The 14,036-nt window shown below is 47.1% G+C and overlaps 1 protein-coding gene across 2 annotated transcripts; it reads right to left on the reverse strand.

The window, feature by feature from the left end:
• Positions 1–1,069: 1,069 nt before the first annotated feature.
• DMRT2 (doublesex and mab-3 related transcription factor 2) lies at positions 1,070–5,544 on the reverse strand. Of its 2 annotated transcripts, XM_065047252.1 has the most exons (4): positions 5,126–5,544; positions 4,183–4,548; positions 3,995–4,097; positions 1,070–2,415 (listed from the first exon to the last, which is right to left on the reverse strand). In XM_065047252.1, exons 2-4 carry the CDS (start codon positions 4,528–4,530, stop codon positions 1,361–1,363), a joined length of 1,506 nt encoding a protein of 501 aa, XP_064903324.1. In that variant the 5' UTR covers positions 4,531–4,548; positions 5,126–5,544; the 3' UTR covers positions 1,070–1,360. The 2 variants fall into 2 exon arrangements, with proteins under 2 accessions (XP_064903324.1, XP_064903325.1); XM_065047253.1 differs by lacking the exons at positions 4,183–4,548; positions 5,126–5,544 and adding an exon at positions 3,009–3,150.
• Between the last annotated feature and the right edge of the window lie 8,492 nt (positions 5,545–14,036).

The following is a 14,036-nucleotide window of genomic DNA, read 5'->3' on the forward strand; positions in this document are numbered from 1 at the left end:
ATACTTACAGGATCAGAAATTCACAGTCTCAGATTTATTCATAGCAAAACAAGTATTTTGCCTGTGCAGCAAGTTTTATAAAGTCAGGAAATATTACATTCTTGCTCACAAATACCAAATAGAAATTGTCCCTAGAAAACAATAATTAAAAAAAAAAAAAAAAAAAAAAACAAAACCTCAGCTCATTTCAATTGGTTGAGCACTGTCTGCAGGATAAAAATGTTAAGAAAGGAAGGTAACTGGAGGATTACCGGTTAGCACTGTATGTGCTAACAGTAACTTATAGAGGAAAAACTTACGAAGTGACAAATCTAGAAAGCTTCAAATTGAGTTGTAATGAGAGCTAGTAATGCCTTTTTCAACAACTTTGAGGGCATTTCATGTTCCTGGGTAAGTTCTACTGCTTAATCCCCTTTATTTGTGCTATCCCTGAAAAATGGCATAGAATTACAAAACTGAGAGATCATAACTTGGTTTATCATTAGCAGTGATGATTCTGAGCATCATTTTTACAGCCTAAAGCTCGTTTGTATGACCACGACAGAAGAATCTCAGGCTCTTGCTGGTCAAAGGTAAAATGTTTTCAGAAAGGAAATATTTTAGGGTGTAGAAATTCAGAGTAAAGTCAGCTGAACATTTAAAAGAAAAAAATAAAAAACTGGATTTTAAAAGATGCTGACCTTTTAGCCAAAAGCTTACTAGAGCTGTTATCCTCCAATCCAATCTAGTAACTCTTCTGCTTTAGTAACAAAAGCTTTTACAGAGAGCTGTGGAATAAACTAGTCTTTTACACTAGCATGCACTCCCTCTTCAGAATAAAAATGCCATTTGGAATATGATTCAAACTTCACTTAATAAAAATGTCTTGTGAATTCACACTAACCTACAAGTACCATTATTACCTCTTCTCTTAGTTGCAGGAGGTTCAAAGCAGAAATTACTACTTACCCCACCAAGATAACTAGTAAATACATTTATAATAGCAGATTAAAAAAATAAATATGTTCTGAAAGTAGGGCATACTGGCCTGGGAGACACTAGAGACAAAACAGAAATCAGTAAATACATCTATGCGTGCAGGTAATCTCATTTTATTGAGTGGCTTGAAGGGCTGCTTAAAATAACAATACTTCACAATCTGTATATGCGGTTTCAATTTTTAAAAATTAAATATATTTATTTTTTCAGAAAAGAAAACATGCATATTTATGTACATCATTTTCGGATAATGATATAAAAGAAAGAATTACCATTTACAGCAGAAACTCGTCTTTACAAATCTTTTAAGAAACAAGGCAGGCAGTAGCAATTCTGCAGAAGGCAAAGCATACAAATTCTCTACACTGAAGGTAGAGTTCATTCACTGGGAGACATTAGCAACCACAGAAGAAGGTCGCTTCAGGATGGATTCCACTGAAAATGACAGTGGCTCAGTTGTTGAAAGTTTAGTTGTGGCCTGTTTGGCCCCAAAAAAGTCTTTTGCACATTTGTCTATTGTAAACCTGTATTTTTGATTCTCTTTAATGGCACACTCTCTGTATTTCTTAGAAGCATCTTCAAAAGTCTCTTTCACAAATGATGTTCTCAACTCTGCTCCTGATCTGTCAGGAAATGTTTGCTGGAACAGCGACTGAAATGGATTGTATTTGAGCGGTGAAGGCTTGGTACTGTCTTTGCTGATCTTGCTTAATACCTGTTCCTGGGGAGCCAGAGGATCCTTGTCAGAAATCTGAGAGAAAGTCCTTTTAGGAGGAGAGAAAGCTGACCTCTCACGAGCTTCCTGAGGAAGACACGGTATCTCATTACATGGCTGCTGAATGTCTTGTGTGTGGGTCAGAACGAGTGAATTTTCCAGTTTTGGAGACATGATGCTGTGCTCAGTGTTTGGACAGTCCTGACTTTGTGAGATCTTGGCGTCCCAGCCTGCTCCAGGTTTGAGAGCTTGGACAGTAGTAGCATTTAACAGGCATTGCTGGTAAAAGAGAGCATCGCTAATGGGGCCACATTTCGGCCACACTAAGAACCTAGAAGACAGGGGATATTGCCTGTAGGTAGTAGCTACACTAACATTTGAAGAAATCAATTCCATGTTGCTGGATCCTGAATACTGCATGGTTAGATCAAGGCAAGTTGGCAAAAAATTACAAAACTCCTTGTTTGGAGTATCTACTTGAGCAGTGTTGAAGGCTGTTTTATATGAGTTGTATTCACTGCCATGCACCATGCGGTTAGGGAGAAAAAGGGCTGCTGCTTGCGTAGCTTCCATCATCTCTCTCTCTTTATACTCTCTTTCTAGCATAATGTTCTCCAACTCTTTATCAGCAAAAGCCCGTCTCTTTCTCATCCTGTCACTTACAGGGGGTGGCAAGGGCGAATTCCCTCCCAAGTAAGGGTCTGTTGGAATAGGACGGTAACCTAAAACAACAAAGCAGCATTAGGCATGAAGCTGCATAAGAAAAAGGTTAAAGCTGTGTTTTTAAAAGGGCCCAGTCCCGCCAGGGGCTGGGCACTTGCTACAAGCCCTGGGCACCATCCACTCCTGTGTCACAGAGGCACAGCTCCCTGCACTGCCAGGCACAGTCCCTACAATTTCTTCAATACAGATAAGCAAACTCTGCTCCTCTGACATGTGTAGTGTTCTTCAGAGCTAGCTGACTCGTAATTTTAAAAGAGCAATTCCAAAATAACAGATCAAATAGGAGAAAAGAGAAAAAAAAAAAAAGGGCAAAGCCCTGCTGTGTGTTGTGACTGGTATTGCATCATGCAGCTTAAGGAGTTAACTACCCTTTTTTAACAAATACGGCAATTATTCAAGCATTTTATTTCTTCTGAACTAAAAGAGAACTTCAATAAAACATAGAAATCCATTCTCCAGTGTATTCAACTACCAGGCTAAATAGTTTCATTTAATATAACCATTAGGGTCCAATCCTGTTTACTCTTCTCAGACAAATAATTCCATTGAATTAATGGAACTACTTAGATGAGTAAGGAGAACAGGGTTTTACCTGTTTTCACTCCCATTCCTCTCACACAGGTTTCCCCATTGCCAAGGAAGATATCTATGCCTACAGCTGATGCCTTTTCTATTCTCTAAAGATGAATCACTATGTACACATTGCTACAGATGGTAGAAAACTCCAAGGAGAACTAGGAGAAAAGAAAAAGAAAGTTAAGATAAATTAGAAGAAAGAATACAGAAAAGATTTGGGGTTTTTTTAAGAGTGAACAGTAGATGAAAATTAGAGGTTTCTAACAGAACAAAATTTTAATGGCATTTGTACAGGAAAATAAAAGAATTAAAAATTTAAAAAAAAAAAAAAGAAGAAGAAAAAGAGTCTAGATTTGGGAACTAGAATGCTTTACAGGGCTACAGGTTGGAAAGTAATTAAAGTAGACATAGAAATAAATTTGGGCACTCTCCAAAGAGGGACTAGGGAACAAAAAAATACACCATCTCACTAAAATATCCGTGTTTAAAATGTCATTATTCCACAGGCAATATTTTCGACAGGAAAAAGAAAAAAATCAGCAGCCTTTTCTGCATATCTTACTACTGATAACGCAGCAAACAGTACCGCTGCGTTAGGCGTTCAGGTCAAAAGAAAAAAAACAATACTTGATTTACTCATTTGCTGATAAAAACACCCGCAAATAAATTACCCTGCACTGCAAAACACTGCTGGCTAGTCATGTAAAAAGAATGTCAGCTTGTAACAGTAACTCTCAAATTTCAAATTACCGTCGCTAGCATTTCAGGCACTATTTTGAGCGGGGGAGGAACTGAAATTCTGCCACATCTATTCCAGCCACGAAGGGCAGGCGCGGTGGGCCGATGCTCCGAGGGAGCTTTAACGCTGAATTACACGCGTGTCCGTGAGCAGCGGCGGGTCGGCCGGGAGCTATGGGTTTTCCCGGGACAGAGGGGGTTTGTCCGCTGGCAGCCGGTGCTGAGGGGCTGGGGTAGCCGGTAGAGAGGCGGTGATGCGCTTACCTTCGAGGATGCTCTTAGCCAGGAGACTCGGGGTCCGGACGTGCCTCTGGTAGACAGCTTTGCGTTCCAGGCTCGCCTGCTTCCCCGCCAACCCCTTCTTGTCCTATGAGAGCAATCGGGGGACGCCGTCAGCCCGGGAGCCGCCCGTCCTGTCCCGTCCCGTCCCGACCCGTCCCGTCCCCTCTCACCTCGGTGGCCTGCTGCCGTCGGAGCGCCACCTGGGCGGCCATGACGCGCTGCCGCTCCACTACCAGCAGGCAGTTAGCGCACTGGCAGTCGCGCCAGCGACAAAAGCGCTTGTGCCCCTTCAGGCACGACACCACGCCGTGGTTGCGGCACCGGGCGCACTTAGGAGTGCGGCTCAGCTTCCGCGGCTCGCCCTGCCGCGGGGCTGCCGCCGTCTCTTCGCCTTCCTCCTCCTCCTCTTCCTCCTCCGGGCCGGCGCTGCTGCGCGGCGCGCCGGGGACCTCGGCCGCCTCCCCCTCCACGCTCTCCACGTCGATCTCCCAGTCAGCGGCGGCGCGTTCTTCAGCCATGGCTCCTCGGCGGCACAGCTGCAAGAGAGGGGTCAGGCCGCCCGCCCCCGCGGCGGGACGGCAGCCCGGGTATACCCGGCTCCTGAGGTGCCCGCCGCCGATACGCCCCCGTCGGAAAGTCACGGCAAATCTCACTCGGGATATCACCTCCCTCCTTTCTGCCTGCTCGGGTCTCTGCCCCACGACCCACGCGGGGCTCAGCTTAGCCTCGACGGCTGCGTACCCCCCACCCGCCCCGGCTTCCCGGGTAACTGCGCTCGCCCGGCGCAGGCAGAAGCGCGTCCCCAGTGACGGAGGATGTGAATGGAGAAACAGCAAACCCAGGGCGATGCCGAACGCGACAGGGCTGCGGGGCTGTTAGCTCTCCACAGAGACCGTTTATTTCAGGATCTTGACAACCCGTCTGACTGCTGCATTGAGACTTAGCGAACAGGTAGGGAACACCCGGGCTTCACACACCGCCGCTGTCCGCTGCAGCGACCGGAGACTACATGGGCTTTTTCCTGTATCTCTCTGCACCGCGGAAATGGTGTCTTCTGGCCCCCACCTCCTCCCGCCCGACCTCCCCATCTTTCCTCCCACTCTTTGCGCTTACCCAAGTTTAGCGCGCGAGGCCGACAGGCTGTGCAGGCAGCACTCAGACCCCACCTCCCCGCAGGTCGCACGGCCGGCGCTGCCCGAGCCCAGCCGGCGGCAGGGAACACCTGATCCCCGCACCTGGGCGCGCACGAGTCCCCGACAGCCGGGACGCCGCGCCGTCAGAGGGTCGCAGGGCGGCGGGGCCGAGCCGGGCCAGGCCGAGCAGAACTGACCCTTGCGTGGCTGTGCGCACACTGCCCCGGCACTCGACTCGATTCGCCCACGCCACGCCGCTCCCGCCCCGCGGCACAGTGCCCGCCGCGCCGGCCCCGCCGCGTTATCAGCGCCCGCCGCCACCGCCCGCACCGCCCATTGGGCCCGCGCCGCGCGGGCGCTGCTCTGATTGGCCAGGACCTCCACCGCCGCGCCCCCCCCCCGCCGTGTGAGTGCCAGTCGCTCGCTCGTGGGTGCGGGCGGGAGTGAGGGGCGGGGGGGGGAGCGTCCCCCCACCCCCTGGCACAGCCGCGCCGAGCGGGAAGCGTGTGCGGCCGGTGGACTCATGAGCTTTAATTTTTGGGCAAATAAGAGAGGGGGAAGGAAAGAAAGGGGAAAAAGACGATAACGCGCGTGATGGTGACTACTAAGAAACCTGCTCCGTGGGCGAGCGGCGTCCCCCTAACCGGGGAGCGCGCCGGGGCCGCGGATTTAAAAGGTTGAAACAGCTACTGCGTTTTTTCGTTTGCGGTCTTTCGCGTTGATCGCCCCGCGAGTGGAGGGGACTCGTGACAATGGCTTTTTTTCAAGTCTGAAAATACAACGGAATTGGTGTTGTTTTCCTGCCCTGTGGGGAATTAAGGCAAGGGAATATATTCGTTTCTTTTTTAGCATTCCCCCCCACTCAGTGATGTTTTCCACCGAGCCCTGAGCTGTTGGGTAAATTTCTGCCCTACACTTCCAGACGGAGGCTACCCTTCGAAAACTGGGGAATGCCGCTGCTCTCCCAAAACAGGGAGCGACAGACATTGCAGGGGCCGTGCCAGAGGGATGTTACAAGTTCGGTGCCTCCGTTGGTGAAAATGGGAATTCCCGCGGGGACAGAAAGGGACAGGATACACGTCGGCCACACTCGGCACCGGCCAGGGAAAGAACTAGACAATTTCAACAGAGTATCCAGAGGAAAAGAAAAAAAATTTTTAAAAAAAAGGCATGCCGTAGAGCACCAATTCCCCACCAGTGTGCTGATCGAAAACTAATGATATGCAGAAGATAGGGCCGAAGATATTCTCGGAAAAGGGAAAATATTTTGCTCTTTCCCTGAGCGGCGTGTCTGTATAATAAATACTGATTATGTTCATGTGTATAATAAACACCGGCATCCACTCACGGTGAGCGCACGGACCGGCTCTTGCAGCCCTTCGGGACAGAGGCCAACGGGCGAGCGGCGCAGGCGGCGCCAGGAGGCGGCGGGACGGGCCTGGGCTCCGCTGCCGTCCGGGCAGAGCACCGGCCTTTCCCCTTGCCCCGGGGGCTGCGGACACCTGCCGGAGAAAGGGAGAGGGAGAGGGAGAGGGAGAGGGAGAGGGAGAGGGAGAGGGAGAGGGAGAGGGAGAGGGAGAGGGAGAGGGAGAGGGCTCTTGTCCGAAACAGCGTTTGTCCTCCTCGGACCGCACCGCCTCCCGTGAGCCGTGGAAGCAGGGAGAATGAAGCGCACCTCTCAACGGCAGGTATTCTTCATCCCAAAAGAGACCCTGGCTACTGTTTGACTTACGAGCATGACTAAAAGTCAAATACCCAAGGAATTCCACTTTCCCCCTTGGGGTCCCTCTTAAAAGGCACAGGCATGACAAAGGACCTGCTAGGTTAGGAAACAGAAGTCCCTTTTGCTTGTAAACCGACACCAAATTACAAAGTACGATTCTGCGGGCCGCTGGAGTAAATTACAAAACAATTCGCCTCCTGTTTACTTTATCCACAGGGAACTGTGAAACCCAGCCATTATTTTAAAGCGTGTTTATATAACTTTCTTCTTCTCCTCTTGTTTGCACTGGGCTCCGTGGCGCGTTTGCCCTCTCCCCTCCAGCCTCCCACTCCCTTTCTCGCCGCGAAGGAGACGTGCCTCTGCCGTCCTCCGGCAGGACGCACCCGCGGGAGGGGAAGGCGGAGAGCCGTGTCCAGCACCGCTGCTCCCATTCCTGTGCCGCGGGATCTCTGCACCCGCTCAGCTTCGGCCCGAGGTGCCAGCGGCGCACGCCGTGAGCCGATACCGGCAGACGCCGCGCAATGCCGTGCGGGCAACGGCACTGATTTCCACGCAACGGAAAGCAGCGCAACCCGTGATGTGCAGCTGTGTATCCACCTGCCCCGCTACAACGCTCCCCGCTGGAGCGCCAGGCCCTCCCGCCAGTCCCTGCGGGTCCGCGTCCCCAGAGCGGCGGCCCGAAGTCGGGACTGCTGGGATGCTGCCGGGATCCTTCAGAACCTACTCTGTACACCCTTTCCCGTGCCTCCCCTCACCCCGCGCTTTGCCACGGGTGTCCCCCTGGGATCTGCGCTGCCTGAGGCGGGGTGGAGATGTGCCCGACCCCGATGGGGCCGGGGATGGATCCTTTGGCCGTGCAGGCTGCGGCGGGTGCTGCGCCGCTCGTAGCAGGGTCCCCGACCGCGAAAAGCGGAGAGAAAGAGCAGATCTGAGGCACTGTAAAGGCTGTAAACAGGGCTCCCGTGAGCGCTGGTGGCAGCGGGGCCCCTAGAGCTGGGCCCTGCTTTGCATTGCTCTCCCGTGCGGCGGGACTGGCGGGCGTGCAGGTGCAGGTGCCGCCGTCCCCTCACTCCTCGCCTCCCCAGCCCTCCCTCCTCCCGGGAAATTTATTAGCGAGGTTAGGGCAGGCTAAACAAACGGCAATCCCGGGTGCAATTTCCCCGGGAGGAATGCTTTGATCTCGCCCTCTCCCCGCGCCGTCGGGAGCAGATTACATTGCCAAACGCGGTAGATCCTCGCAGCTTGTTTGGTCAGAGATGTTACCAGTTAATCTGAAACAAATTGCCTCTGCCTCCGCCCCTCCCGCCGGCACCCCTCGTTTCCCGCCCTGGGGTCCTGGTGCCCAGCCACGGCCCCCTCGCGGTGCCTGCGCGATGCGCGTCCCGGAGCGACCGTGTCAGGGCCCCGTCACGGCGCTTGAGCCCAGGATCCGGACCCGGCAAGACAGGCTTCTTCTCCTCCGCGGAACATACAGCTACCACCTAGCTGCTTCAGCAAAGGCGTTGAGATTGCCCAGGTGATCTCAATGAGGAAGCGGGGGGAGAAGGGAAAGGGAAAGGGAAAGGGAAAGGGAAAGGGAAAGGGAAAGGGAAAGGGAGAGGGAGAGGGAGAGGGAGAGGGAGAGGGAGAGGGAGAGGGAGAGGGAGAGGGAGAGGGAGAGGGAGAGGAAAGGAAAGGAAAGGAAAGGAAAGGAAAGGAAAGGAAAGGAAAGGAAAGGAAAGGAAAGGAAAGGAAAGGAAAGGAAAGGAAAGGAAAGGAAAGGAAAGGAAAGGAAAGGAAAGGAAAGGAAAGGAAAGGAAAGGAAATAAGAAAAGAAGAAAATAATAAAAAAAAGAAAATAAAAAAATAAAAGAAAGGAGAAGAGAAGAGAAGAGAAGAGAAGAGAAGAGAAGAGAAGAGAAGAGAAGAGAAGAGAAGAGAAGAGAAGAGAAGAGAAGAGAAGAGAAGAGAAGAGAAGAGAAGAGAAGAGAAGAGAAAGAAAAGGAAAGAAAGGGAAAGAAAAGAAAGGGAAAGAAAAGAAAGAAAGGGAAAGAAAAGAAAGAAAGGGAAAGAAAAGAAAGAAAGGGAAAGAAAAGAAAGGGAAAGAAAAGAAAAGAAGGGAAAGAAAAGAAAAGAAAAGAAAGGGAAAGAAAAGAAAAGAAAAGAAAAGAAAAGAAAAGAAAAGAAAAGAAAAGAAAAGAAAAGAAAAGAAAAGAAAAGAAAAGAAAAGAAAAGAAAAGAAAAGAAAAGAAAAGAAAAGAAAAGAAAAGAAAAGAAAAGAAAAGAAAAGAAAAGAAAAGAAAAGAAAAGAAAGGGAAAGAAAGAAAGAAAAGAAAAGAAAAGAAAAGAAAAGAAAAGAAAAGAAAAGAAAAGAAAAGAAAAGAAAAGAAAAGAAAAGAAAAGAAAAGAAAAGAAAAGAAAAGAAAAGAAAAGAAAAGAAAAGAAAAGAAAAGAAAAGAAAAGAAGGAAAGGAAAGGAAAGAGAAAAGAGAAAAGAGAAAAGAGAAAAGAGAAAAGAGAAAAGAGAAAAGAGAAAAGAGAAAAGAGAAAAGAAGAAAAGAAAAGAAAAGAAAAGAAAAGAAAAGAAAAGAAAAGAAAAGAAAAGAAAAGAAAAGAAAAGAAAAGAAAAGAAAAGAAAAGAAAAGAAAAGAAAAGAAAAGAAAAGAAAAGAAAAGAAAAGAAAAGAAAAGAAAAGAGAAAAAGAAAGAATCACCTTCTTTGGTATTACCCTGATGGTAAATCCCGTAATTTCTTTTGCAGTTTTCCTCCATAAAAATGTGAAATTTCTTTCTGCATCAGAGTTCCTCTGTCTCTTGTAAACAGCACTTACACTAAGGTAAACCTGGATGATGTATTCACCCAGTGACACAGACCTTTCTAAAACCTTTGTACCTTAAAATGTTTTTTAAAAGCAAGTTTGTTTGTTTGTTTGTTTGTTTATGTTTGTATTAATTTTTTAATGCATTGCTATCTAATATATTAACGTTTTGTAAGCAGGTTTATGTACAGGGTCCCAGGAGGAATTTTCTGTTGTTCCTGTTGTCAATCAAATAAATGTCATAAATACATGTGATAAAGATGTAAGAAATGTCGAGGTAATGTGTTTGGTATAGCATGATATGGAAGAAAATTTTATTGACTGTGAGAGTGATTCCACTGCCTTTGTAGGAATGTTTGCTTTAGCAAGGAGGGCAAAGGTTAGCCTTTATAGGGAAACCTGCATATAGTACCAGGATAATATTCAGTCGCGTAAATCTGGATTGATATCAAAAGCGATAACAGCTCACAGAGCAGAATTGCCACTTTGGACACAGTCAGTGTGAGTCTGATGGGAAGTCCAGAGCCGTCGATGGCAAGTTTCCCATGGACACAGACAGCTTTGGATCAGGCACAGAGTGCAGCCGAGTTTCCTGTCTACAACTCTCCTCACCCTGGCAGCTGCCTGGAGGAACGGATGGGCTCTCAGAAAGGAGAAAGGGTTGAGCCTTGAAGGAAGGGCAGGTTTGCCCTCTGAAGTTGGGGGCTCTGCCCGCTCGTTGGGTCCGTGTCAGGGGCGCACATTCTGGCCCGTGCCTCTTCAAACAGGACCAGGCAGGAATGGGCGTCACTAGAGGAAGCAAGGAAGAAACATGACTTGGTGGAACTAGAACTGCCTCTTCTGCAGCCCCCAGGTTCATGGCCAGGGGACTCTCGTGCAGACATAGAAAGACTCCAAACCAAAACCAGTCCACACCAGTCCTTATCCAATCCTGTGCCGGGACTTCGAATTCAAACAAGAAAAATACTATGAGGATAGCTTGTGTGTCATTCACAGCAGCTTTGCTGTGGCTCATAAACAAGGCTGACCTTTGGTTTGCCAGCATTTAATAAGCCAGTAGACATTTGGCAGGTCTCTTGCTAAAATGTACTAGAAAGCTGGATCGACTCTCAGCGTGAATATCAAGAATCCAACATACAAGCAGTGAGCATAGCAAATTGTCAAGTCAGCAACTAATGTACTTCACTATAATCTTCCCAAACGTCTTAAGTAGTTTGGCAAATCTCTTGTTGCAATAAATTCTGGTGAAGTTTGGGGTTTTATTTTTTTCAACATATGGCCTTAAAAAGTAACTTAGCCAAGAGTATTTTTAGAGTCACTACAGAGTTTGCTGGCGATGTTGTCTCAAAACTTGTTTGCACTCTGGCAGTTTTATTCAAATGTCAACCAGATGCAGAAAATGTAGTGCTTGGGGGTTTGTTTTACAGTCCTGGAAAGTAAAGGTCAAGTCTCTGCAATGTAAATTGTCTTTTTGATTGTCATATTTTAACAGAAGAGGAAGAGGTCTTACTACTAAGCTGTTTTGTGGTGTTTTGTTGTTTGGTTTGCTTTTTTTTCTTTCCCCTCAGGGTGCACTATAATCACATGCAAAATGTTTTAAATGCCAATAAGGCACCTGCTAAATCAAGTAAGTTAGGTAGGCTACATGTACTTAGCAGTAAAAATTCAATCACAACCGTAACTAGCCAGACTGTGTTCTCATTTACTAGGTGGCATTTCAGTCTCTCAGTAGCCTTGCAGAAATTAATAGGATGACCTGAGGTACTAGTCAGCACAAAACATAGCATCAGAATCCGGCAATATATCAGTTAAAATAAGCCAGACAGACTCAGGCCAAATTTATACATGCGGCTGCCTAGATGTCCTGGTTTCAGCTGGGAGAGAGTTAATATTCTTCTAGTAGATGGTGTAGTTCTGTGGTTTGGATTTAGTGTGAGAAAAATGTTGATAACATGTCTTAGTTGTGGCTAAGCAGTCAAGGACTTTTCAGCTTGTCACACTGGCCTGCCAGCGAGAAGGCGGGCAGTGCACAAAAGGCTGGGAGGAGACATGGCCGGGACAGCAGACCCCAACTGACCAAAGGGATATTCCATAGCATATGGTGTCATGCTCAGTATGTAAAGCTGGGGGAAGAAGAAGGAAGGGGGGGACATTCGGAGTGATGGGGTTTGTCTTCCCAAGTTGCTGTTACGTGTGATGAAGCCCTGCTGTCCTGGAGATGGCTGAACACCTGCCTGACCATGGGGAGCAGTGAATTAATTCCTTGTTTTGCTTTACTTGTGTGTGTGGCTTTTACTTTACCTGTTAAACTGTCTTTATCTCAACCCACAACTTTTTTCGCTTTTACTCTTCTGATTCTGTCCCCCATCCCACTTGAGGGGAGCAAGTGAGTGGCTGCGTGGGGCCTAGTTGCTGGCTGGTGTTAAACCACAACACTAGACCACACTAAAGGCTGGTTGTTATACCCCTACTAGCAAGAAGTTTTGAAGAACCACTTAGAGAGTGTGATATTGCACTATACACTGATGTCAGACTCCAGCTCACCAGAGGCCCATTGTGAAGTATGCGATGTCTGAGACACTCATGGTATATCCGAGTCAATGTGAGACAGTTTGGCCTTCTGAAAGCTCTTTGGAAAACACGGTGTAGTACATCCATGCCTGTGACATTTCCACTGAAGCTCTCTGAAGGATTTTGCCATCTACTCTTCTGAAACTTACCTCAAAATCCAGATGTGGCCTTTCGACCTGTGCAGGTACTGTGACCTCTAGCTCACTTGGTTCTTGGATGTTAGCTGAGGAAACAGCAAAGCAAGGGATAAACTCCCAACATGGCAGATGCGACACCGGTGCATCTCAAACTACTGCCATACTTTAAATAAAGTATTTATGGGTGCAGGGTTCCCTTCCAGAAGATTTAATGTGGGATTTGAGATGGAAGAGGTTTGTGCAGCTATACAAACAAAATTTGACCCTATTTTTGTAGGGTTTTGCATTTTCAGCTAGTTCTTCTGCACAAACTCTATTTTACTTTGTTGAGGCTTTGTTCCGCCTGAGACAGCACTAAGAGAATCAAAAAGTACACACAGCACAAAGGTAAAACCAAATATTTTTAGAACTTTGGAAGTAGATTTTTTTACTCCAAGCAAAGTTTTTTGATGTGCAAAGAATTTTCCAGTACACAGCACTTGGTCCATACCTCATCCCTACCATGTAATTTGAATGGGAGATTAGTACTGCTGCTGACAATTTTTGTCCCTGTTTCAGCTGCCATCATTGGGACCTCTGACTCCCCTCAGTGTCAATATAAATGGCAGGGTGACACCAGGGTCATCGTCTGAAGGGATAGCACTGCCACTGCAGGAGAGAAGCTGGCGCCCTGGCTGGACACAGCACCTATGAGCTAAGGGACATTTAGGAGCATCTCATCTGGTGGTTCTCTTGCCCTGCCCTTGGAGCAGTTCTGGTTGCAGTGCTAAACAGTGGTTGTGCGAGCACTGGTTGGACAGAGGTGCTTCTGCCCCATCTTGTGAATTTGTCCCATGGCAGAAAGGAGCAGGACTGAAACACATATGTGTGTGTGTGTATATATATATATATATATATATAATATATATATATATGTATGTATGTATGTATTTTTTTTTCCTGACATATCTGTGAAGGGGAACATGGGAACTGTAACTGCTTCAAATTCTTTTCCTCTCACAAGTGCACCTGCTCATTGACTGGCTTGTATTTGACTTTGGAATAGATACCCCAGTCATATCTGTAGGCAGAGCCCATCTTGACCAAGCATTTAGCACTGTGGTTCAACATAAGGCCACACATCAGATTTATCTAGACACTCTGTTTTCTGAATCATCAAAGAAGAAGCAAAGAGTATCTGAAATGATTCCTACATTAGCTAAGCCATTACTAGTATGAAATGTATTATAAATATATATTTAATAAATGCTGTGTTTATCATTATAAACACAAATCTAGATGAAAATCTAAGGCATAAAGCCTTCCTGAAAGGTGCAGCTATTCAGTATTCTGGGATCAAACTCTTCCCTTCATTCCATACAGACACCCCATTGAAATCCCTGAGATTAAATGGGCGTAAGTCTGAGTTTAACATATTGCAGATGTGTATATGTATTAAGAACATTGGATGCATTGTACTCAAAAATGCGATTTTACTTATGGTATTTTTTCAGCACTTATGATTACTTGCAATAATAAAAAAGACTATTCCACAAACTGTGCTAAGATCATATGACATAGCGAGCACACTGTCATCTACTTCATGATTTAACATCTGTGACACTTTGGTAATTCGTGGTCTTTGGCCATCCAACATGATATCAACTATGCAAAGCGTCAAACCA

Source organism: Columba livia, chromosome Z, assembly GCF_036013475.1.
Source record: "Columba livia isolate bColLiv1 breed racing homer chromosome Z, bColLiv1.pat.W.v2, whole genome shotgun sequence".
Lineage (NCBI taxonomy): Eukaryota > Metazoa > Chordata > Aves > Columbiformes > Columbidae > Columba > Columba livia.

Coding starts and splice junctions, on each gene's coding strand:
- DMRT2 (XM_065047252.1), bottom strand. CDS start 4,530: ATGGCTGAAGAACGCGCCGCCGCTGACTGGGAGATCGACGTGGAGAGC. Junction 4,098..4,182: donor GACGGCAGCAGGCCACCGAG/GTGAGAGGGGAC, acceptor TTGCTCTCATAG/GACAAGAAGGGGTTGGCGGG. Junction 2,416..3,994: donor GGCTAAGAGCATCCTCGAAG/GTAAGCGCATCA, acceptor TTGTTGTTTTAG/GTTACCGTCCTATTCCAACA.